Source organism: Hylobates moloch, unplaced genomic scaffold, assembly GCF_009828535.3.
Source record: "Hylobates moloch isolate HMO894 unplaced genomic scaffold, HMol_V3 SCAFFOLD_23, whole genome shotgun sequence".
NCBI classification, from domain to species: domain Eukaryota; kingdom Metazoa; phylum Chordata; class Mammalia; order Primates; family Hylobatidae; genus Hylobates; species Hylobates moloch.
Genome location: NW_026652298.1, coordinates 15073346 through 15096914, shown reverse-complemented (window position 1 = coordinate 15096914; position 23569 = coordinate 15073346). Strand labels below are relative to the sequence as shown.

At 35.6% G+C, this 23569-nt stretch overlaps 1 protein-coding gene across 1 annotated transcript in view; it reads left to right on the top strand.

The window, feature by feature from the left end:
- Positions 1–23569, top strand: part of ADAMTS6 (ADAM metallopeptidase with thrombospondin type 1 motif 6) — a 333888-nt gene that overhangs the window by 15905 nt on the left and 294414 nt on the right. The window contains exons 4-6 of the mRNA XM_058433874.1: positions 4778–4989; positions 5480–5563; positions 6078–6223. Coding sequence (XP_058289857.1) covers positions 4778–4989; positions 5480–5563; positions 6078–6223 — 442 coding nt within the window. The remainder of the gene's footprint in view (positions 1–4777; positions 4990–5479; positions 5564–6077; positions 6224–23569) is intronic.

The window sequence follows — 23569 nt, the reverse complement described above, 5'->3', positions numbered from 1 at the left end:
CTCTTAATCCTTTCATATTTAAATTATTCTTTTTTGAAGTATGTATCACATTATTTTAACTCAGGCAGATCCTTATTTTTTAATGGTTTACGCGTTAGTCAAACACTTCTCCAATCCATTCTTATGGCTATCATAAAATTCTACCCTTTTGGGGAAAGATATTCTCTTACCATCTCTCATTTGGATTACTGTGAGAATTTCCTAAAGTGTTCCATTTCAATGTTTTTAATTCACTTGCCATTTCTACTACCCCAAACTCTAGTCTGTTTATTTCAGACCCTCATCATCTCTTGCCGAGACCACTATACTGACTTTCTAATTATGCTTTCTGTCTCCAGGTTTGTGTTCTTGTTTTCAGTAAAATCTGTCCCCTAAATCTGGCTGTATCACACACCTTGAAAAACTTCACTGGCTTACCATTACTGGGAATATAATAGTATTTCCCTATGTTCTGGGCAAGTGTTACTGGCGAAAAAAAACGTTTTGTGTTTAGTAGTAAATTTGAGAAATGTCTGGCTGACATCTTAATTGTAATATTGTTTCAACAGCATAGGTCAAATGAGAGATGTGAATTTACAGGCATACACTGCCAGTTAGCCTATTACCTGGAATTCAAGTTTATGTCAAAATATAAGATATGAAACCCCCTTGACACTGGATATATTTATCTTATATTCAGATATTAATTTTTTCCATTCTAATTAGATTCAAACTATGAATTTTTAAACATTTTATAGAAGTAATAAATGTTCCTTTTAGAAAATTTAGAAAATACAGGACAAAAAGGAAAAGAAGAAACTGAAAATTACTTATTCCAAATACCCAGAGATAACTAAGTATTCTTCTAGTCCATTGAAATAGATATTATTATGTCGCTATATCTTCATTATCTACTTATGTATTCATTAAATAAATATTCATTTAGTACCCATATGCAAGGCTATTCTAGGTGCTGGAGATGCAGCAATAAATAAATCAGAAAAAGTCCCTGCTCTCATGGAGTTTATATCTAGTGAGGAAAGACAGTTAACTAAATAAACAAACAAACAAACAAATAAATATATGACCAACTGTCCAGAAGTAGTAGGTACTATGAACAAAAATAAAGCAGGTCAATGAAATAATGGTGAATGGCTGTATATATTCAAACACTTTGATATTGATCAAAACACTTTGATATTGATCAATATCAAAAAAACACTTTGATATTGATCAATATCAAAAAAACACTTTGATGTTGATCAAAAAGTTAAAATCTTATTTCAGATGGCAATGAAATCCATATTGATTTTGGGAAAAAGTTATTGTGTTGTATGTGTTTATGAGCAATGTTTTCCTAACATGCTATAATCTAATCAAAATTAAATTGAGCAAAGCATCTGTAACAGGTATCATTTGAAGAACTACTAATCTTTATTTTGAAACAAAACAAGTCAATCTTGTTTTCTATTTTAGACTAATAAAGATAGTAGTTACAGATCATTAAGCTTAACATTAAGAAGTCAATTGGCAATTATAGAATGTATAGTTTTATAATGAGCTAATTATGCTGGATTAATTTAATTTTTAAAATGAAACTGAAGATGTTCTCTCCCTTGATTTTATTCAGTATATATGTATATGTATAAAATATTGAATATATAATTATATATGACATATATAAAATGCCTTTGATGGATAGTCATAAATAAAAATATATAGTTTTAACGTTCAAATAATTTCTAGTTTGTTAGAGTGATAGCTAAGCAAACTAAAATTTTTAAAAACTAAAATGTTGAAAATTTTTACAATAACAAAGATGATGATAACAGCAATTACCTTACACTGAATACATTTTTGTTTTATTATTATTATTATTTTTGAGATGGAGTTTTGCTCTTGTTGCCCAGACTGGAGTGCAGTGGTGCCATCTCAGCTCACTGCAACCTCCGCCTCCCAGGTTCAAGCAATTGGCCTGCCTCAGCCTTCTGAGTAGCTGGAACTACAGCTGTGTGCCACCACACAGCTAATTTTTGTATTTTTTTTTTTTTTTAGTAGAAACATTAATTTAGGATTTGAAATATTTTACTGGACAAAATATTTGAAATAGTTTACCAACCTGTTCTCTTTTTTAATTTTTTAGTTTTTGAGATGGAGTTTCGCCCTGTCGCCCAGGCTGGAGCGCAGTGGTGTGATCTTGGCTCACTGCAAACTCTGTCTCTCGGGTTCAAGTGGTTCTCCTGCCTCAGCCTCCTGAGCAGCTGGGATTACAGGTGCCTGCCACCACATCTGGCTAATTTTTGTATTTTAAGTAGAGACGGGGTTTCACCATGTTGGCCAGGCTGGCCTCAAGCTCTGACCTCAGGTGATCCACCTGCCTCAGCCTCCCAAAGTGTTGGGATTACGGGCGTGAGCCATCACGCCCGACCTGAATACATTTTAAATGAGAACTACCATTGCTATGTGTTTATTGCACAATAATGTCTAATTATTTTCACAATATTTTAAATAAAAATAAGGAGAAATTGAATGGGTCAGAGAAGGGGAAATGATCAAAAGAATGAAAATAAAATCCTATATTTGGACATTTAAGCTGTTTAGCCAGAGTAAGAGACTAGGCATGACTTGAATACATGAGTGGTTTTATGATCACAGAGGATTGAGCAGGAGAAATTGGAGTTATATTGATGTGGAAAAGCTTTTGGCTGTTTTGTTAACAATATTAGGCAATAAAACCTAGTGTTTTAGGTTTTATTGTAAGCACAAAAGTATGCTTACTCAGTATACTTTTAGTATTTCACAGTTTCTGTTGGTCAGGAGTCTGTGCATGGATGGGTCATCTGCTTAGCTTCAACCAGGGCTGAATTCTCATCTAGAATCTTGACTGGGGAAGAATCCACTTCTCTACCCCCATAGTTGTTGGCAGCATTCAGTTCTTTGTGGTTACAAGTAGCTTTAGTTTTTGGATGATTGTCTTCAGATGCCAGTGTCAGTTCACCAGCATGATTGATTGCTTTCTCTAAGTTACCAAGGGAGAGACTCTAGACAAATGCTACAATATTATGTAACATAATCATGTACTAATATACTCAAAATCACATGCATCTCCTCATCTTTGCTGTATTCTGTTAGTTAGAAACAAGTCACAGGTCCTACCCATATTCAAAAGGAGGAAATCACAAAAGGATGTGAACATCAGGAGACAGAGGTCATGGAGGCCATCTGGAGAGTCTGACTGCCAAAATTGGAGATAAACACTATCTGGAGGATATACTATCGAAATAAGAAGTGGTGTTTATGTCTTTGCTTCTCTTCACCTTTAGGGTTGAAGACACTCATTTAACTTAGGAGTTTCAGGAGTATTTAACTGATGGGTCTCATGATCATTTCCACCTCATTTCTCAAAATTTATCCATCCTAGTGTCTTAGCACATTTCTTGCTGCTGTAACAGAATACCGGAGACTGGATAATTTAAGAACAATGAAAGTTTACTTAGCATATGGTTCTGGATGCTGGGAAGTCCAAGAGCATGGCACCAGCATCTGCTGAGGGTCGTCTCATGGAGGAAGGCAAGAGGAGGAAGTGAGTGCACACAACAGAAGGAGGAAGTTGGGCCTGAACTCATTATTTTTATCAGGAACCCACTCCCACAATAACCAACCCACTCCTACAATAATGGTTTTAATTCCTTCATGAGGGTGGAGCCTTCAAGTTCTAATCACCTCTTAAAGGTCCCAGCTGTTAATACTGTTTCAATGGCAATTAAGTTTCAACATGAGTTTTGGAGGAGATATTCAAACCATAGCACCTACCAATGCAATTTTTAAAACACAAAGGCTAAAGAAGTTAGAAAAATGAGAATAGTTACACTTTCTGTCAAGTGTACCATATATATTAATCTAATTATTCCTCACTAAAGTCTTCAATAAGAGGGGGTGAGAAAGATTTCCTGTTCAATATAAGGATGTGGAAGTGAGATATACAGAGGACCTCTACATGCTCAAGTTTATTTAATGAAGATGATAATCAGTGAGGCAGGTGTTTACAAATGCCATAGCACTAAAAGGCTGCTTCTATACTGAAGAACCAAATGTATAGAAAACAAAGGATACATTGCAATCCATGCTAAATGTGGTTCAAAGCAAATTATGCCGGAATCGTGATCTTTCAACTCTAATTGAATGTCTCTTACCTCTAGGCTTTGAAAAGAAATATTTTGAGTACTCTGTCAGAATAAATAGTTGTAGACTGCCAACCTAAGTGAAAAAAGTAATTCATTGCCTTTTAGAATTGAGATTTCTAGAGCAGTAGAGTTGATTCTAATTAAAATAGCTTGATGAAAGCATCTTATTTTAAAATGAACAATCGAAAGTATCTTTGGAATAGATTTTTGCGAAATCAGGGTTCTCTGTCAGAGCTGTCTTAGACTGATTGAAAAGTTCATACTCTAGATGCTTTTTAAATAACTTTAAATGATTCTTTAAAGTATATATCCTAAATTTAAATGTATTAAGATGTAATTACTGGAAGAATATGAAATGACTGTTTGAAAATTATTTTTATTAATTAATTCATTTCTTAGATTTGTTTTCATGAGCAGTTGAAAGTTTAATTTTTTTCAGGTGATTATTTTCAAAAATGTACAGACTTTTTTCTCACTACTGCATTTTCTCATTCTCTTCCCTTTGAGAAATCTTAATATATTAGAGAATTTATGAGAAGCATGTCTACATGAAAGATCTATAAATAAATATTTTTAATTAATGAACCTATCTGAATTGGCTGCTTTTATTGTAGATTTCACAAGAACTGGCAAACCTTGGTGGCTGAATGACACATCCATTGTTTCTTATTCACTACCAATTAACAGCACACATATCCACCACAGACAGAAGAGATCAGTGAGCATTGAACGGTTTGTGGAGACATTGGTAGTGGCAGACAAAATGATGGTGGGCTACCATGGCCGCAAAGACATTGAACATTACATTTTGAGTGTGATGAATATTGTAAGTTTGATCCCTCTATATAATATTTTACTTCATATTTGTTGTGTTTGTGACTAAGGTCGTAAATTTTTGCTGTGAAGTAAATAATGATGAGAATTTACCTGTCTAAGATGGTAAAAAATTGGTCTAGTAATGTTTCAGTTCCATAAAAATACATTTAAAGATGACCTTATCATTCATTTTTAGATAATATGACAGTTTTAGTGGATTGTTAAATCTTGTTTAAGGGTTTTTTTCTTTTTTAACTTGAAACATCAGCTCACCCTCTAATTTCCATGCTGTAGTTCATGTCTAGGAGAAAATATTTATTGAGGTAGACTTGTATAAAAACCTTTTACCAAGGCACCTTGAGGGCAGAGTTCTAAGTGATATGGGGTAATGTATACAATGGTTAAATTTATAAAAAAATTATTTTAGCACTTAAAAAACCAAACTATCACCCTATAATTTTTGTCTGACTTTGTGTCTTTTCTTATTTTCTGGAGGTCAGGTTGCCAAACTTTACCGTGATTCCAGCCTAGGAAACGTTGTGAATATTATAGTGGCCCGCTTAATTGTTCTCACAGAAGATCAGGTAAGAATGAGTTAGTTTATGAATCTAAGATTGTTAACAGAGAGGCTATAGAGCTATAGAATCACTTATTATTAAATAATATGTTTTATTATTGCTCCTATTAGGAAATTCTAGTTGGATATGATTTTTAGCTCTACACATTTAATATCTTAAGCAAATTTTAAATATATTACAAGAATATACCTTTTATGTTAAAGCTATATAGAGTAGCTATGTTGCAGTATAAGGGTGAACATTTTCATGGCATATCTTATAATAATGATTTTCATTAGTTTTTATGTTGATAATCTCACATATGTTCACATTATCATTATAGCTGGAACTGGAAAAAAATACCAGTTCAATAATATACCAAATGAGCTCTAGGTCAGATATTACAGAGATAAAAATTGGCAAGAGGTTATTCCTAGAAACCACTGCTTCTAATTATCGTCCCACTTTAGTCTTCAGAAGTTTTAACAACTGACCTTAGTAATTTGTTTGGAACATTTCTGGTATGCATGTTGTATTGCAGCCAAACTTGGAGATAAACCACCATGCAGACAAGTCCCTCGATAGCTTCTGTAAATGGCAGAAATCCATTCTCTCCCACCAAAGTGATGGAAACACCATTCCAGAAAATGGGATTGCCCACCACGATAATGCAGTTCTTATTACTAGGTATGGTTTGTTGCAAGTATTTTTCCATTGATTGTTGTGTTTATTCACTATTGTAATAAATTTGGTTCTATCTAAAGCCTCATTCAGATAATAAGTATAGAGAAAGCAAAATGGTAATTTATTTTTCACTACTGAGAAAGAATGTATTACACTATTATTGTGTTTGCATCAAATGAACCAAATAAGAAAAAAGAAAATATTAAGATTTGACTTAGAAATTTAATAAATAATTTTCCTTCTACTGATAAGTTCTATTCATAATATTTAATTGAAAGCATGTAGATGATTTTTTTTTTTTTTTCGAGAAAGAGTCTCGCTCTTTCACCCAGGCTGGAGTGCAGTGGCACGATCTCGGCTCATTGCAGGCTCTGCCCCCCGGGGTTCACGCCATTCTCCTGCCTCAGCCTCCCGTATAGCTGGGACTACAGGCGCCCACCACCTCGCCCGGCTAATTTTTTGTATTTTTAGTAGAGACGGGGTTTCACTGTGTTAGCCAGGATGATCTCGATCTCCTGACCTCGTGATCCGCCCGCTTCGGCCTCCCAAAGTGCTGGGATTACAGGTGTTAGCCACCGCGCCCAGCCAGATGATTTGTTAACTGAACAAAATACATACTAAAACAAGATTAAAACATATGAGAAAATATATATCTTAAAAATAAAGTGACCATTATCGGTTATAAAATATATTAACTATTTTTACCTTTCAGTTGTGTTAAAGTTTATTAAAAGGGAGGCGGAGACTGGCAGTTATACAACTTACTTGAATGTTTATTTAATTTGAAATACTTTAAGATATATAAACGTAAAGAAGCAGATTGATTACACTATGTGTTGAACAGCTTGTCTCTCAAGCAAAATTATTATTTGATGATAACCCATTGGATTCTTATATTGCTTTCCAGTTTTACAAAACTGTTTTGAGATCCATTTTATTCTTTACTCTCCAGCAACAATTCTGTAGATAGTGTTATTATGTTACTCATGTTAGGAATGACGGAACTGATAGGTAAGTTTCTCAAGATTACTCAGCTAATAAGTGAAAGAATAGGGCTCAGATCCTGGTGATCCTGTCTTTGATTATACGATGCTATCTGTTATAGTTTTTAATACTCTTAATTATAATTGGTTAGAAACATTATACTTAAATTATTTTAAGATAAGTGTGCCTTTTGACTTCTTATCAGTATTTTAAAATAAAAAGTAACAATAAACAATAAGCAAAATGGAAGCATTATTCTCTCTTGGCTAGGTGAAATAGTCTTTGGTATGATGGTTATTTCAATTTGCAATGCAGTATTTAACATACATTTCATCTGTGGTATGTTCATTGACTCTACATTACGTTCTAGGGAGGGAATACAAAGTATATGAGTTAGAATCTTGAGATCCAGTAAGATAATGTAAACTTTAGAAAAAGTTCCCAGATAACTGAGTCATACAGTGAAATTTCTGAATTTTTTTAATAGTTATACTTACTTTAATTGACTTTATCTACCTGTCATCATAGGTGAGAAAATTTGGTTTATGACATGCTTGCTGAATAAAAGCATATGGTTCTATATTAATATATGTTGACATTTTAGTCTGAGAAAATGTGCAACACCTTAGAGTCTTGTGGTCTGGAATATTCTTAAATATACTTAAGGAATTAAAAATATACTAGGAATTGTGCAAATGTAGAAACCTTTCTGTTAAAAAATATGGACATTGATTAGTGTCAATGAAATTACTAGAAGATGTCTGTTGTATATAGCTGACAAAATGATCATAAATATTTACATGGCTTTTGTATTTATATTTGTAAAGCCGTTTCTGTCTTCCCAAATGCGACAAACAGTGGGCTCCCAATACTTCACGTTTGCGTTATTCTATCTCCATTGGATTTTTACCTTTTGCTTCAAATGACAGAAGTTACACCAAGCACATATATGGGTATTCAAGTAGTAGAGTACCTCTGGGCAATTAGCCCACCTTCCTTTGCACTGGCTACAACATTCAGCTGTCCAACTTTTTACTCTGAATTCGCCTGGATATTTGCCTGATTCTCTGCAGGGCTCTTCTTTGCTTTTGTAAGCTACTTTGAGTGCTTTTTTGATGTTTGAGATTTAAACATAAATTTTTATTTTTTATTTTTATTTTATTTATTTATTTATTTTTGAGATGGAGTCCCACTCTGTCGCCCAGGCTGGAGTGCAGTGGCGTGATCTCGGCTCACTGCAACCTCCACCTCCCAGGTTCAAGTGATTCTCCTGCCTCAGCCTCCTGAGTAGCTGGGATTACAGGTGCGTGCCACCATGCCCAGCTGATTTTCTGTATTTTTAGTAGAGACGAGGTTTCACCATGTTAGCCAGGATGGTCTTGATCTCCTGACCTCGTGATCCACCCACCTCGGCCTCCCAAAGTGCTGGGGATTACAGGCGTGAGCCACCATGCCCGGCCCCAAATTTTCTTTTTAAACTTGTCTGCTAATGATCAGACTAGTACTAGAAATGATATCAGGATTTAATAGAGTAGTAGTTTGAAGAGTTCATATCATATTATTTTAGATTGGCTAATGTAACAGAGGTTAGAAAAATGCTTTTTGCAACAGTGTAGAATTCTTTTTTGAATTCTTATTAAAGTTTCAAAGTAACTTCTAGCCTACTTAAAAGTCTGTAATTATGTTTGAATTACTAGGGCCATAGAGTGACTTATCAAAATGGGAGGAGTATCATCTTTAATATTTAAAAATTGTTATTTTTTTTGAGGATCAGAGGAGAGGTACCAGTGTTGGACTCTCTCTTATGTATTTTTTTATTTTGAAATCCAACATGTGTTTAAATCATACTGCTAATTTTTGTAAAAATATTTTTGAGAATTCCACAGATGATTTTATATTAATGTTGAAAATTGGTTGATCTGACTCACTTATTAACATGTTCGGGGGTGTGACCCGACTGTTTATGGGTAAGATCATGATGTATGTTTGCTTGAAATGTCAACTCACTAGGGAGAATGTATAATGTGTTTATCAAGAATGCCAGGGCTGGGCGCAGTGGCTCACACCTGTAATTCCAGCACTTTGGGAGGCTGAGGAGGGTGGATCATGAGGTCAGGAGATCAAGACCATCTGGCTAACATGGTGAAACCCTGTCTCTACTAAAAATACAAAAAAATTAGCCAGGCGTGGTTGCGGGCGCCTGTAGTCCCAGCTACGCGGGAGGCTGAGGCAGGAGAATGGCGTGAACCCAGGAGGCGGAGCTTGTGGTGAGCTGAGGTTGCACCACTGCACTCCAGCCTGGGTGACAGAGCGAGCAAAAAAAAAAGAATGCCAGAGGAAAAATGATGGATATGTTTATTTCCACTAGGACAAATTTTGTCCCAGGGACTCAAAGGTTTATGCAGAAAACCATTTGAGATTGTAGTTACTTAAATAACAGTAGTTAGTTTTAAAAACTCAAAATGTTATCCCGTTTTTTACAAATTATATCTTATTGTTTTATTTTGTTGATTTACATTTAAAACAAACTGTGCTCTGCAAAGCTATCAGATCACTCTGAATAGAGAGGAAGAAAATAAGGGAATTTTGAATTTTGTTTTATCTGATATCAGTAATATTGAATGAACACCAAAGAACATATTACAATTATTTATATATAATATATGTGTATTTTAAATGTACATATGTGTGTATACTATGTTCTATGTAATTATTCATAATAAATAATATATAATATAATGAATACCTGTTATCACTACCTAGATTTATCAAATCTTAAATTTATGCTATACCAAAGAGCAGCTTTAGGCCACTTCCTAAAATGATGATTACCTCTCTATGTTGTATTAACTACCTGACATCTTAGCTCTGAATACCAAAGTTAGTGCTATAATGTATAAATTTGTGGGAAATATGGCAATATTTCTATAGTTTATTTCATATATTATAAATATACATTAATAGTAGAATAATAAAACTGATCTCTCATTTTTGTGATCTATAATTTTAGTTAAAATATCAGTATTAATAACTGGTATGATTGCTTTCATAGACTAAGATCTATTAGAATTATTTGATGATTATTAATATCCACCTAAATTAGTGAATGAAATTCACAATATATCAGTGGTGAAATATGACATTATATACCTAGGTCAAGAAATGATTGCCGGGCGCAGTGGCTCACGCTTGTAATCCCAGCACTTTGGGAGGCTGAGGCGGGCGGATCACGAGGTCAGGAGATCGAGACCACGGTGAAACCCCGTCTCTACTAAAAGTACAAAAAATTAGCCGGGCGTGGTGGCGGGCGCCTGTAGTCCCAGCTATTTGGAGAGGCTGAGGCAGGAGAATGGCGTGAACCCAGGAGGCGGAGCTTGCAGTGAGCTGAGATTGCGCCACTGCACTCCAGCGTGGGCGACAGAGCGAGACTCTGTCTCAAAAAAAAAAAAAAAAAAAAAAAAGAAATGATTAATATTCTTTACTTGACACTCTAGAAGCAGAATTTTTGAAGGCAAAATACAACTGTACGTATATAGTTAAAAAGTTAACTTGCTATAAACCTTGCAAGTTGTCTTTATTAAGCCTTGTATTTTGTTTTAAAATTATTAAATTGACAAAAATTGTGTGTCTTTATGGTTTACAAATGATGTTTAGATATATCTCAACGTTGTAAAATGGCTAAATCTAGCATTGGCTTGATATGTGTTGCCTCCCATACTTTATTAAGGTTTGTATTGATAAACCAAATTAATAGCTACTTAGGAATAAAAACCTGCAAGTTGACAGATTATTTAATTTAATTTAATTTTCAGATGAAGTCAGGAAATATCCACCACAAGTTTAAAGTCAAGCCAATATCTAAATCTATTTTGTGGTAAAATACTCAAGAAATCTATTTGTTGTCTGAAATTCAATAGGAATTCAAAGACATGGAGTATATTTGCATCAATGTTTGGCAATTAGCATGAACAGACTAATGCATATGTTTCTTGGCTTTCTCTCCTATAAAGTATTGGAATTAGGTTTTTCCATTTTTAAGATAATAATATGTAACAGTTTATATTTAGGGTAGGAATTATAGCCTAAGTTCTTTTTATGGTAACAGCTTTATTGAGATATAATTCACAGACCATACAATTTACCCATTTAAAGTATACAATTCACTGGTTTTTAGTATATTCACAGAGTTGTGCAATCATCATTATCATCAATTTTAGAACATTCCATCACTCCCAAAGGAAGTCATCCTCCATTCCCCACATTCCCCTCAGTCCCCACTCCTACCCTAGTCGTAAGCAACTGCTAATCTACTTTTTGTCTATATAGATTTACCTACTCAGACCATACATATAAATGAAATAATACAATATGTGGTCTTTTGTGACTTGCCTCTTTTACTTAGCACAGTGTTTTCAAGGTTCATCCACAATGTGGCATGTATCAGTACTTCATTCCTCTTACTAGCCTAAGTTCTTCAGAATTCAAGACACCTTTTAAGACTGCCTCTATAGGCTATTTGTCAGTTATTATACTTGTACAGTCTTTCATTAATGAACAGCACAGGATTTATAAATACATCTCAAAATACGGATGCAAAAATTGCACACCAAGTCAAATAATTTAGTCTTTAATTAAAATCGGCATTTTATCCTCTTAAGGGGTCATGACTGTTTGCTTTGGTGCTGCAGGATTATAAAGGAATTAGAATTTCCAAAGTCACCTAATGTTTTCAGTTGGGAGTACAAAAATAGCTATAAAAATGGTTTATTGTTAAAATTTGGCTTGCAGTGTGTGCATTTAAACAAGTTTTCTTATTTTTTAAATAATGTGTTTATCAGGATTATATATTGGTTTCATGGTAATGTATTAGAACAGAGAGGAAAGGGAAGTTAAATGTGATATACTAACATTTATTTGGTATTCATTTATGGATTTTTAAAAATCTTTAAAGAAATGCCAGTTACCTGTTTTATGACCAGTTAAATATTTTATTTCACTAAGCTTTTAAAGAATATATTTGGTTTATAGGAAGTGTGAATTCGGATTGTGGGTGAATTAATTTTGGTATGTGGACATTTTGAAGCATTTATTTTTCTCTTACCATGCTGCTTTTTCTGAATTGTTTGAGATGATCATGTAGTTCATCTTTCTAAAAGTGTATGAACACAGTGAATTGCAATGATTGGTTTCGAATATTAAACCAACCTTTCTTTCTTTTTTTCTTGAGACAGGGTCTAACTCTGTTGCCCTCTATTATCTACCCACCCCCATTGCCCATATTCCTCCTCTTCAATTTCCTTTCCTTTTATCCGTGCCTTGTTGGTTTCTTACTCAAAAGTGTTTATCTTGATTCAGTTACCATTTCAGTCTAGGACTGTGACAAACTGGAGTAACTGTAATTTCTTGTGTACACTGGGACACTTTTAAGAGTGAAAGAGGGGGGCTCTGTGTGATGGGTCATGCCTGTAATGCCAGCACTTTGGGATGCTGAGGTGGGAGGAATACTTGAGGTCGAGAGTTGAAGACCAGCCTGGCCAACATGTCGAAACCCCATCTCTACTAAAAATACACAAAAACATTAGTCAGGCGTGGTGGCACATGCTTGTAATCCCAGATACTCAGGATGCTGAGGTAGGAGAATCGCTTGAACCCGAGAGGCGGAGATTGCAGTGAACTGAGATTGCACCACCGCACTCCAGCCTGGGCAATAGAGTGAGACTCCATCTTAAAAAACAAAAAACAAACCACAAAAAAACTGAAAGAGCATGCCATTGACAGTTATGTCTGGAAAACAGGCACAAATTAGGACCTGGTGAAACAGGATTACGGTTATCTCAGGCATTACCTATGTTTGTTTGTTGAAGTTCAAATAAAAATGGAAACAAGAAGATGCTAGTTCCTCAGTGCCCAAATTTAATCAGTTATCTTTATACACACCTTGAATAAATAGTGTACCTTATTTGTAGGAGGCATCATTAAACAGTTACAGAAGGATGTATTGTACTAAACTCTAAGGAATAGTAACTTAAGTATTTATATTAAGCATTATATTACTGGATGTATTGATGTATGTATATAACCAAGTACCAGATACTTAAGTGCTTTATAAACACTTAATCATTTAAACCTTAAATAACTACATGAAATAGATACTGCTGTTTTCTCCATATTGCAGAAGAGAGAGCTGAAGCACAGGAAAGTAAATTGATTGGCAAGGTCACACAGTAATTAGTAAACTAGGATTTGTACCATGCAGTCTGGCTACAAAGTCCTTTTAGAAGAGTTATAAGGATATGCAACAAAAAAATATTGTGGTATCCTTTAATAACATTGGCAGCTGTGGTAGGCAGACTTCTAAGATGGCCCTCAGTGATCTCTGTCTCCTGGTATTCATGACTTTATGTAATCTTCTCCTCTGGAGTGTGGTCTAGCGAATTGACATCTTAACCATATGGAGTCTTCCAACTCATGAACAAAGTCTATCTCTCCATTTATTTAGGTTTTCATTACTTTCTCTTAGCAGTGTTTTGTGGTTTTCAGTGTTTTTATACTTTTGGTCATATTTTTTGATTGTCCATGATACTGTTTTTAAAATTTCATTTTCAATATTAATAGTTTTTCACTGGTATATAAAAATGCAGTAGATATTTATATGGATTTTGTATCCTGTAACCTTGCTAAGTTCATTTACTGGTTTTAATAGCTTTTTGTGTGTGTGTCAGAGTCTGTCTCTCGTCTCCCAAGCTGGAGAGCAATGGCATGATCTCGGCTTTGTGATACTCCTGCCTCCGCCTCCCAAATAGCTGGGATTACAGGTGCCCACCACCATGCCCAGCTAATTTTTGTATTTTTAGTATAGATGGGGTTTCACCATGTTAGCCAGGCTGGTCTTGAACTCCTGACCTCAGATGTTCTGCCTGCCTCAGCCTCCCAAAGTGCTGGGATTACAGGCATGAGCCACTGAGCCTAGCCTGGTTTTAATAGCTTTTTAATAGATTCCATGTATAAAGATGATCATGTTGTCTGAGATGAAAGACATTATGCTGCTGCTTTTTAATAATGAATGACTTTTATTTGTTTATTTATTTTTTGCCTTATTGGAATGTCTAGAACTTCTAATACAATGTATAATAAAGGTGGTGAGAGCAGAGATCCTTGTTTTGTTCCTGACCTCAGCGAGGAAAGAATTCCATCTTTCACCATTAAGTATGATGTTAGCTCTAGGTTTCTTCGTTGATGCACTTTGTCTGGTTGAGAAAATTTCCTTCTGTTCATAGTTTGCTGAGGGTTTTTTTTTTTTTTTTAATCAGGAATGGGTGTTGGAATATTACCAAATGCCTTTTCTGAATTGAGATAATCATATAGTTTATCTTTTTTAAAGTGGATTAATACAGTGAATTTGAATTGCAATGATTGGTTTAGAATGTTAAACCAACTTTTTTTTTTTTTTTTTTTTTGAGACAGGGTCTCACTGTGTCGCCTAGGCTGGAGTGCAGTGTTATGATCTTAGCTCACTGCAACCTCTGCCTCCCAGGCTCGAGCAGTCCTCCCACCTCAGCCTCCTGAGTAGCTGGTACTACAGGCGTGCACCACAGTGCCCAGCTAATTTTTTGTATATTTTGTAGAGATGGGATTTCACTATGTTGCTTAAGCTGGTCTCAAACTCTTGGGCTCAAGTGATCCTCCCACCTTGGTCTCCCAAAGTGCTGGGGTTACAGGCATGAGCCACACTGTGCCTGGCCAAAACAACCTTTCATTCTTAAGATGAACTCAATTTGGTCATCAATGTATTATTATTTTAATATAGTTAGATATCTAATTTACATTCCCACCAACAGTGTAAAAGTGTTTCTATTTCAACCATTGTGGAAGACGCTGTGGCCTGGGTATATACCCAAAGGAATATAAACCATTCTATTATGAAGATACATGCATATGTATGTTCATTGCAGCACTGTTCACAATAGCAAAGACATAGAATCAACCCAAATGCTCATCAATGATAGAGTGGATAAAGAAAATGTGGTACCTATACACCATGGAATACTCTGCAGCCATAAAAAGGAACGAGATTTTGTCTTTTGCAGGGATGTGGATGAAGTTGGAAGCCATCATCCTCAGCAGACTAACACAGGAACAGAAAACCAGACACTGCATGTTCTCACTCAAAAGTGGGAGTTGAACAATGAGAACACGTGGGCACAGGGAGGGGAACCACACACACGGGCCTGTTGAGAGTAGGGGAAGGGGAGGGAGAGCATTTGGGAAAAGAGCTGATGCATGCTGGGCTTAATACTTAGCTGATGGGTTGATAGGTGCAACAAACCACCATGGCACATGTCTACCTATGTAACAAACCTGCACATCCTGCACATGTACCCTGGAACTTAATAAAAAATATATATAGTTAGATATCATTTTCCAAAATCACGTTTTTTTTTTAGGTTTATATTTATGAGGGATGTTGTTCTGTAGGTTTTTCTTAGACTGTATTTGCCTGATTTTGGTATTAGGGTAATGTTGCCCTCACAGAATGAGTTACGAGATAGTTCCTCCTTTTCAATTTTCTGGAAGAGTTTGTATAGAATTGGTATTATTTCCTCCTCAGATATTTTGTAGAATTGATGAGGAACCATCTGCACTAGGAGTTTTCTTTGTGGAGTGATTTTTTTAAACTACCAGTTAAAATTGTTTAATAATATAGGGCTAATTAGGTTATCTTATTCAGTGAGCTTTGATAGTTTGAGTATTTCAAGGAATATGTTTATTTTTTCCAAGTGGTAAAGTGTATTGGCATAGTTGTTTATAATACCTTATTATCCTTTTAATAATATCTGTAGAATGTATAGTAAAATCACCTCTATGGTGTTGGTAGTTTTTGTCTTTTGTCTTTTATGTCTTTTTCTTGTCTTTTGTCTTTTTCTAATCACTCTGGCTAGACGTTTTAATAATCTTCTCAAATTTGGTTTCAGTTATTTTTTTTTCATTTTTCTGTTTTCTGTTTCATTGATTTGTTTCTGTCTGTCTACTTGGTTCAGGTTTATTCTGTTTGTGGTTCCTTATGGCGGAAGTTGTGTCATTAATTTGAGACCTTTCTGCTTTTCTAATATAAGTGTTTAGTGTTAGAAAATTCCCCCTACATATAGCTTTATTGCATCTCACAAATTTGGATATGTTGAGTTTCAGTTCCATTCAGTTCAAAATACTTTCTAATGTTCCTTTAGAGTACTTCTTTTTTTTTTTTTTTTTTGACCCATGGCTTACTTAGAATTGTGTTATTTAGTTCCAAATTCTCCCCCACTGCAGAAATTCTTCTGTTATTAATTTCTAATTTAGTTCCACTATGGTCAGATAATATAGTTTGCATGACTTGAATGCTTTTTAGTTTACTGAGACTTGCTTTATGGCCCAGAATATTGTCTTTCTTGGTAAATGTTCCAGGTGGGTGCGCTTGAAAAGAAAGTGCATTCTGCTACTGTTGGATGGAATTTTCTATATATATCAATTCGGTTAATTTGGGTGGTCATGGTGTTTAATTATTCTTTACCCTTACTGAGTTGAACAATTTGATTATGATATGTTTTGGAGTAGTTTTCATCATGTTTGGGGTCATTGAGCTTCTTAGATCTAATTTAATCAAATTTTCACCATTTTAGCCAATATTTTCTCAACATATTTTTTGGTTTTGCCCTTCTTGCCTTGCTTTGGTGACTTTAATTTCAGATCTGTTTGGTTGCTTGAAGACAACTCATGTATGGTCTGTTTATGGTTTTAAATTCTCTCTTCTCTGTGTATTCAATTTTGGGTAGTTTCTATTGCTATGTCTTCAAGGTGACTTTTTTCTACAATGAGTAATCCATCAGTCTGATCTAATATGTATTTTCATCTTATGTAGTGTAATTTTTTTCATCTCTAGTGGTTTAATTTGGGTCTTTTAAAAAATCTTTCAGATCTCTAGGCTTTAGAAAATACAAAAACTATTTTAAACATTTTGTCTACTAATTTTATTATATGTGTCAGTTTTGGATTGGTTTCAATTGACAATTTCTTCATTATGTACTGTATTTTATTGCTTCTTTGCATACTTGGTGATCTTTGATTAGGTGCCTGACATTGTGTTATTTTACCTTGTTGGGGTCAGATATTTTTGTGTTTCTGTAATTATTCTTGAGCTTTCCCTTGGGGTGCAGTTAAGTTCTTTCGAAACTGATTCTTGCTTTTAAAATTTGTTTTGTAGAACCAATTCAGTGTTCAGTTTAGGGCTAATTATTCCCAAGTACTGAGGCAAGTCCCTTCTGGGTACTCTACCCAATTGCCTGTGAATCTTGTGGTTTTCCAGTTGGTCTGGGTGGATATAGGCCCTATATTTAATGTTGTGTAAGTGCTAGGCATTATTACCTCTAATCCTTTTGGGTGATAATTTGCCTGGCCTTAAGTGCTTCTCTTATGTCATATGAGCTAGATTCACACTCAACTGAATAGTTAAGGGGAATCCTTTGCAAATCTCCACAATTATCTCTTTGTGTAGCTGCTTCTGCTGCTGTACTTAGTCCTGTAAATTTTAACTGTCTTTGTCTCTTTTATTTTCTGTTCTGTCTCTTCAACTCAGAGAGTCCATTGGGCTCTACTTTGTTTTCCCCACTCTATTTCATGGCATTGAATTTCTCAAGGTAGTAAGCAGGGGGCAATCTTAGGGCTCACTTTGTTTACTTTCCCATTTCTCAGGGATCACTGTCCTTTGCTTCCCGATGTCTATTGTATTGCAAATTGATATTTCATATAATTTGTTCATTTTAAAAATTGTATGAGAAAGCAGGATAAATTTGATCCCTATTAATTCATTTTGTCTGGAAGCAGAAGTCCCAGGCAAACATTTTAATATTTCTGTCTTACTTTTGAGAGTAATTGTAGACATCATTCTTCTTTACCCCTAAATACTTCAGTTTGTGCTTTCTAAGAACAAAAACATTCTTAGCTGGGCATGGTGGCTTACGCCTGTAATCCCAGCACTTTGGGACGCTGAGGCAGGTGGATCATGAGGTGAGGAGATCGAGACCATCCTGGGCAACATGGCAAAATCCCATCTCTACTACTAAAAATAGAAAAATTAGCTGGGTATTGTGGCGCATGCCTATAGTCCCAGCTACTTGGGAGACTGAAGCACAAGAATTGCTTGAACACGGGAGGTGGAGGTTGCAGTGAACCGAGATCGTGCCCACTACACTGCAACCTGGGTGACCAAGTGAGACACTTTCAAAAAAAAACAAAAAAAGAACAAAGACATTCTCTTATATAACCCCAGTACAGTTGTCAAAATCAAGATAAGTAGTGTTGATACAGTACTATTATTTAATCTTCAGTTCATATTCAAATTTTATCAGTTGTCTTAATAATATTCTTTATAGCTATTTTCCCCCTCAGGCCACTAACTAACCTAGGATCACACGTTGTATTTACTTGTCTTGTTCAAGAGTCTCTCTTGATTTGGAACCGTTCTTCAACCTTTCTTTTGCTTGACTTTGACATTTTAAAAGAGTACATAGCAATTTTTTATTTTATGAAACATATCTTCATTTGGGTTTTCCGATATTTCCTCAGGATTAAATTAGGATCATATATTATGTCCTTTTAAATACTCCGTATCATAAGACATTTGATACTGGGTTTTCCAAATATTGGAAAAGTTTATTTTGATCCCTTGGTTCATCTAATGTCCACCATGTTTCTCCTTTGTAATTTTTCCCATTTTAATTAATAAGTAATTTTTGGCAAGTTACCTCGAGACTGTAAAGATCTACTTTCTTATGAAAATTTTACCCTCCAATTTTGGCATCCAGTGATGATATTCTAACTCTCGTTATTCTTTCGATATTAGGTAGTTGGCATTCTATGTAAATAACATATTTTTTTCTTTCTTTCTTTAAATATGGACTCACACTTTTTAAAAAATACAAATTTGGAGGTTTCCTTTCTAGGGCTCCCTACTTTTTGGGATTTCCTCTCACTTTCCAGCAGCCCTCCCATTTCTGTAGCATTCTGTCATTTGATTCCTCAAATCAGAAGACTGCCATCTTCTGCTTTGTATTACCACCCTGCCAGTAAATAGCTTCAATAAACTGAGGATAGGGAAGAGAGGAGGGACCTAAATGAAACAGATTGCCTCCTCTTAATCTTTCTTGTACAGAAATTCTAGAGTTTGCACCTTGTGTTTTTGTTTGATAGTTTATTTCTGCCAAATCTTTATGACCTTTGGTCTAATAAATGGTTATAAAATCTTTTCGAATATATTTTTATGTTCTGAATAAAAAATGTATTAAATGAAGGGAAGTAGCTAACGTAAAGGCAAATTAAGTGAACCCCAAAGTACATACTATATCTGCAGCACTGTCCAAGGGAGAAGATGACCAACAGCAAAAACGAGTATTCCAAGATATAATAGCACATATTTTCTTGTGTGGGAGATGGATTCAACTAAAGTTTTCTGACACTGCCTGTTAAAATATATAGGTATGATGTAGGAATCTGTTTTTTATTTTTGTATGTATGTATGTATGTATGTATGTCTGTATGTATCTATGTTTTATAAGATGGAATCTCACTCTGTTACCCAGGCTGGAGTGCAGTGGCGTGATCTTGGCTCACTGCACCCTCTGCCTCCCGGTTCAAGCGATTCTCATGCCTCAGCCTCCCAAGTAGCTGGGATTACAGGCACCCGATACCACGCCTGGCTAATTTTTGTGTTTTTAGTAGAGATGGGTTTTGCCATGTTGGCCAGGCTGGTCTCAAACTCCTGACCTCAGGTGATCCACCTGCCTTAGCCTCCCAAAGTGCTGGGATTACAGGCATGAGCCACCATGCCTGGCCAGAATCTTTTTTTTTATACTGAGCATTGGTGAAGCCTCTGGCAAAATATTATATTCTATTTTGAAAATCAGTTTGAGGTGAACAGCAAAATGAATAAAACCTTGGGAAATAGGTTTTGTGTTGAGAGGCTAATCCATCTAGGCTTACTTATCTTTGGAGGTGACAAAACCGATTTAGTTCTGAATAGTCTTCAAATTGTCAAGGAACTATTTTTGAAAATTGAGTAAATACTCTTGCCCTTTAATAACATCACTCTATCAAAGGGGTAAGATTTAAATTATAGTAAGAAAGCATTCACTTGAATATTAAAAATACTTTTTTGACTGAGAGGTTTGAAATACAGTTGGCCCTTTAGATTCGCAGGTTCCATGTTTGCAGATTCAGCCAATCGTGGATCAAAAATATTCCATGGAAAAACCCCCAATAAAAGATGACAATACAACAATAAAAATATAACGATTATTTTCATAACATTTACACTATACTAGGTATTATAGGTAATTTAGAGATGATTTAGTGTATACAACAAGATGTACAAATACTACACTATTTGGTCATATGCAAATACTATACTCTTTTATATCAGACTGGAACATCTTTGGATTTTAGTATGTGCAGGAGTCCTGGAACCAATCTTGAGAGGATACCAAAGGATGACTATACCTCGTGATATGGTTTGGCTGTGTCCTCAAACCTCATCTTGAATTGTAACTCCTACAGTTCCCACCTGTTGTGGGAGGGGCCCAGTGGGAAGTAATTGAATCATGGGGGCAAGTCTTTCCCTTGCTATTCTTGTAATAGTGAATAAGTCTCATGAGATCTGATGGTTTTAAAAATGGGAATTTCTGGGGCCGGGTGCGGTGGGTCACACCTGTAATCCCAGCACTTTGGGAGGCCGAGGTAGGTGGATCACAAGGTCAGGAGATCGAGACCATCCTGGCTAATGCGGTGAGACCCTGTCTCTACTAAAAATGCAAAAAATTAGCTGGGCGTGGTGGTGGATGCCTGTAGTCCCAGCTACTCGGGAGGCTGAGGCAGAAGAATGGCTTGAACCCAGGAGGCGGAGCTTGCAGTGAGCTGAGATTGCACCACTGCACTCCAGCCTGGGTAACAGAGCAAGACCCTGTCTCAAAAAAAAAAAAAAAAAAAAATGGGAGTTTCCCTGCACAAGCTCTCTCTTCTCTTGTCTGCTGCCATGTGAGACGTGTCTTTCACCTTTTGCTATGATTGTGAGTCCTCCCCAGCCATGTGGAACTGTAAGTCAATTAAACCTCTTTCTTTTGTAAATTGCCCAGTCTCAGGCATGTCTGTATCAGCAGTGTGAAAATTGACTAATACACCTTGTTAATAAAGATAGTGGTATTTCCATTTTGAAAGATTTTTTTTTTTTTTTTTTTTTGAGACGGAGTCTTACTCTGTCATTGAGGCTGGAGTGCAGTGGCACTGTGTTGGCTCACTGCAATCTCCATCTCCTGGGTTCAAGCAATCCTCCTGCCTCAGCCTCCTGAATAGATGGGATTACAGGTGCCCACCACCAAACTTGGCTAGTTTATTTTTGGTTTTTTTTGTTTTTATTATTTTTAGTAGAGACGGGTTTCACCATGTTGGCCAGGCTGGTCTCGAAATCCTGACCTCAGGTGATCCACCCACCTTGGCCTCCCAAAGTATTGGGATTACAGGCATGAGCCACTGTGCCCGGCTAAGTTTTTTTTTAAATAAAGGGATGCAGCTTGCAGCTGTTTTTCTTAAATGATTTGAATGAAGCCTGGCTTTGAGGTGAGAGCAATGACTAATTTTCCAGGTTCTTTTAATTTTATGATTCCACGCTAAGGTAAAATAAAGCACGTCTTGAAATGTCACAATTTGTTGAAGAAGAAGCAAATTTGATAAGAAATAAATCGGTGGCCTTCAATCCTTTAATTGGGCTTTTTTGTTGTTTTGAGACAGGGTCTCACTCTGTCACCCAGGCGGGAATGCAGTTGCGCCACTATGGCTGGCTTTCTGAGTGTGTGCATGCGTGTGTGTGTGTGTGTGTGTAGAGATGGGGGTCTATGTTGTTTAGATTATGTTGCTTAGGTTGGTCTTGAGCTCTTCAGCTCAAGCAATTCTTCAGCCTCTCTCAAAGTGCTGGGATTATAGGTGTCAGCTGCAGTGCCTGGCCCCCTAATTAAGCTTCAGAAAAAGTTTGCAAAAATGTTTTAAATAATAATGGTTTTTAGGAATAATAGACAATAAGGATTACCATCAACATTTATTTGACCTCTACAGTGCATTTTATTTTTAAAAATATTTACTGTTTTTATTTAAAAAAATTTAAGGCCGGGTGCAGTGGCTCACACCTGTAATCCCAGCACTTTGGGAGGCCGAGGTGGGTGGATCACTTGAGGTCTGGAGTTCAAGACCAGCCTGGCCAATATGGTGAAATCCCATCTCTGCTAAAAATACAAAAATTAGTGTACGGTGATGGCACGTGCCTGTAATCCCAGCTACTCAGGAGGCTGAGGCAGGAGAATCGCTTGAACCCAGGAGGCAGAGGTTGCAGTGAGCCAATATCGTGCCACTGTACTCCAGCCTGAATAATGGAGCAAGACTGTCTCAAAAAAAAATTAAAATATAATTTTTAAATAATTTTAGAATTACAAAAAAAAAGTGCAGAGTTCTCTTATGATCCTCACCTTGCCTTTCCTAATGTTAACGTCTTATGTAACAATAATGCACTTATCAGGAACAGGAAATTAACATTCGTATAGTATTATTAAGTAACTTAAAACATTCCAAACTGAAAGAAAATACAGAGAAAATATAAGAAACCTATGTAGATTTAGCAGATGTAAACATTTTTATCATATTTGCTTTGAATTATTTGAAGAAAAAAAAATTACTCATAAAGTTGAAAGCTTTCCTGCACCCAACTTTTTCCCCCTAATTCCTTGCTCTGAGGTAACCGCTATCCTGAATTTGTATGTATCCTCCATATCCACGTTTGTATTCTTTTGCTCCATCAGCACATATACCCAAAGGTTAAGGAATAACAATACATAGAATATGTTTTTATTTTTAAAATTAACTTTGTGTTTAATTTTGTCTTTTAATTACACTATCTAAAAAACTGTAGTTATCCTTTCTGATTTGATTTTTTAAATTCATCTTTACTTTCAAGATTTATCTATCTGATGGACATAGATCTATTTAGTTGCTGTGTAGTATGGATATATATTCAGAGTTTTACTGATGAGCATTTAGATTATTTATCATTTTTCCATTATTATAAACAATTTTAAACGATGCTGCAATCTGCATCTTTGTATCTGTCTCCTTAGGAGTTCTCTAGGGCAAATACCTAGAAGTAGAGCTGATGGGTCATAAGGGATAATCATTTTATGTCTACTAAGCACTGACTAAATGCTCTACAATGTGATTTTACCAATTCACGTACCCCAAAGCAGTGTAGAAGAGTTCCAGTTTGTCCCAGCTTGCTTTGAATGCTTAATACCTTGTAAA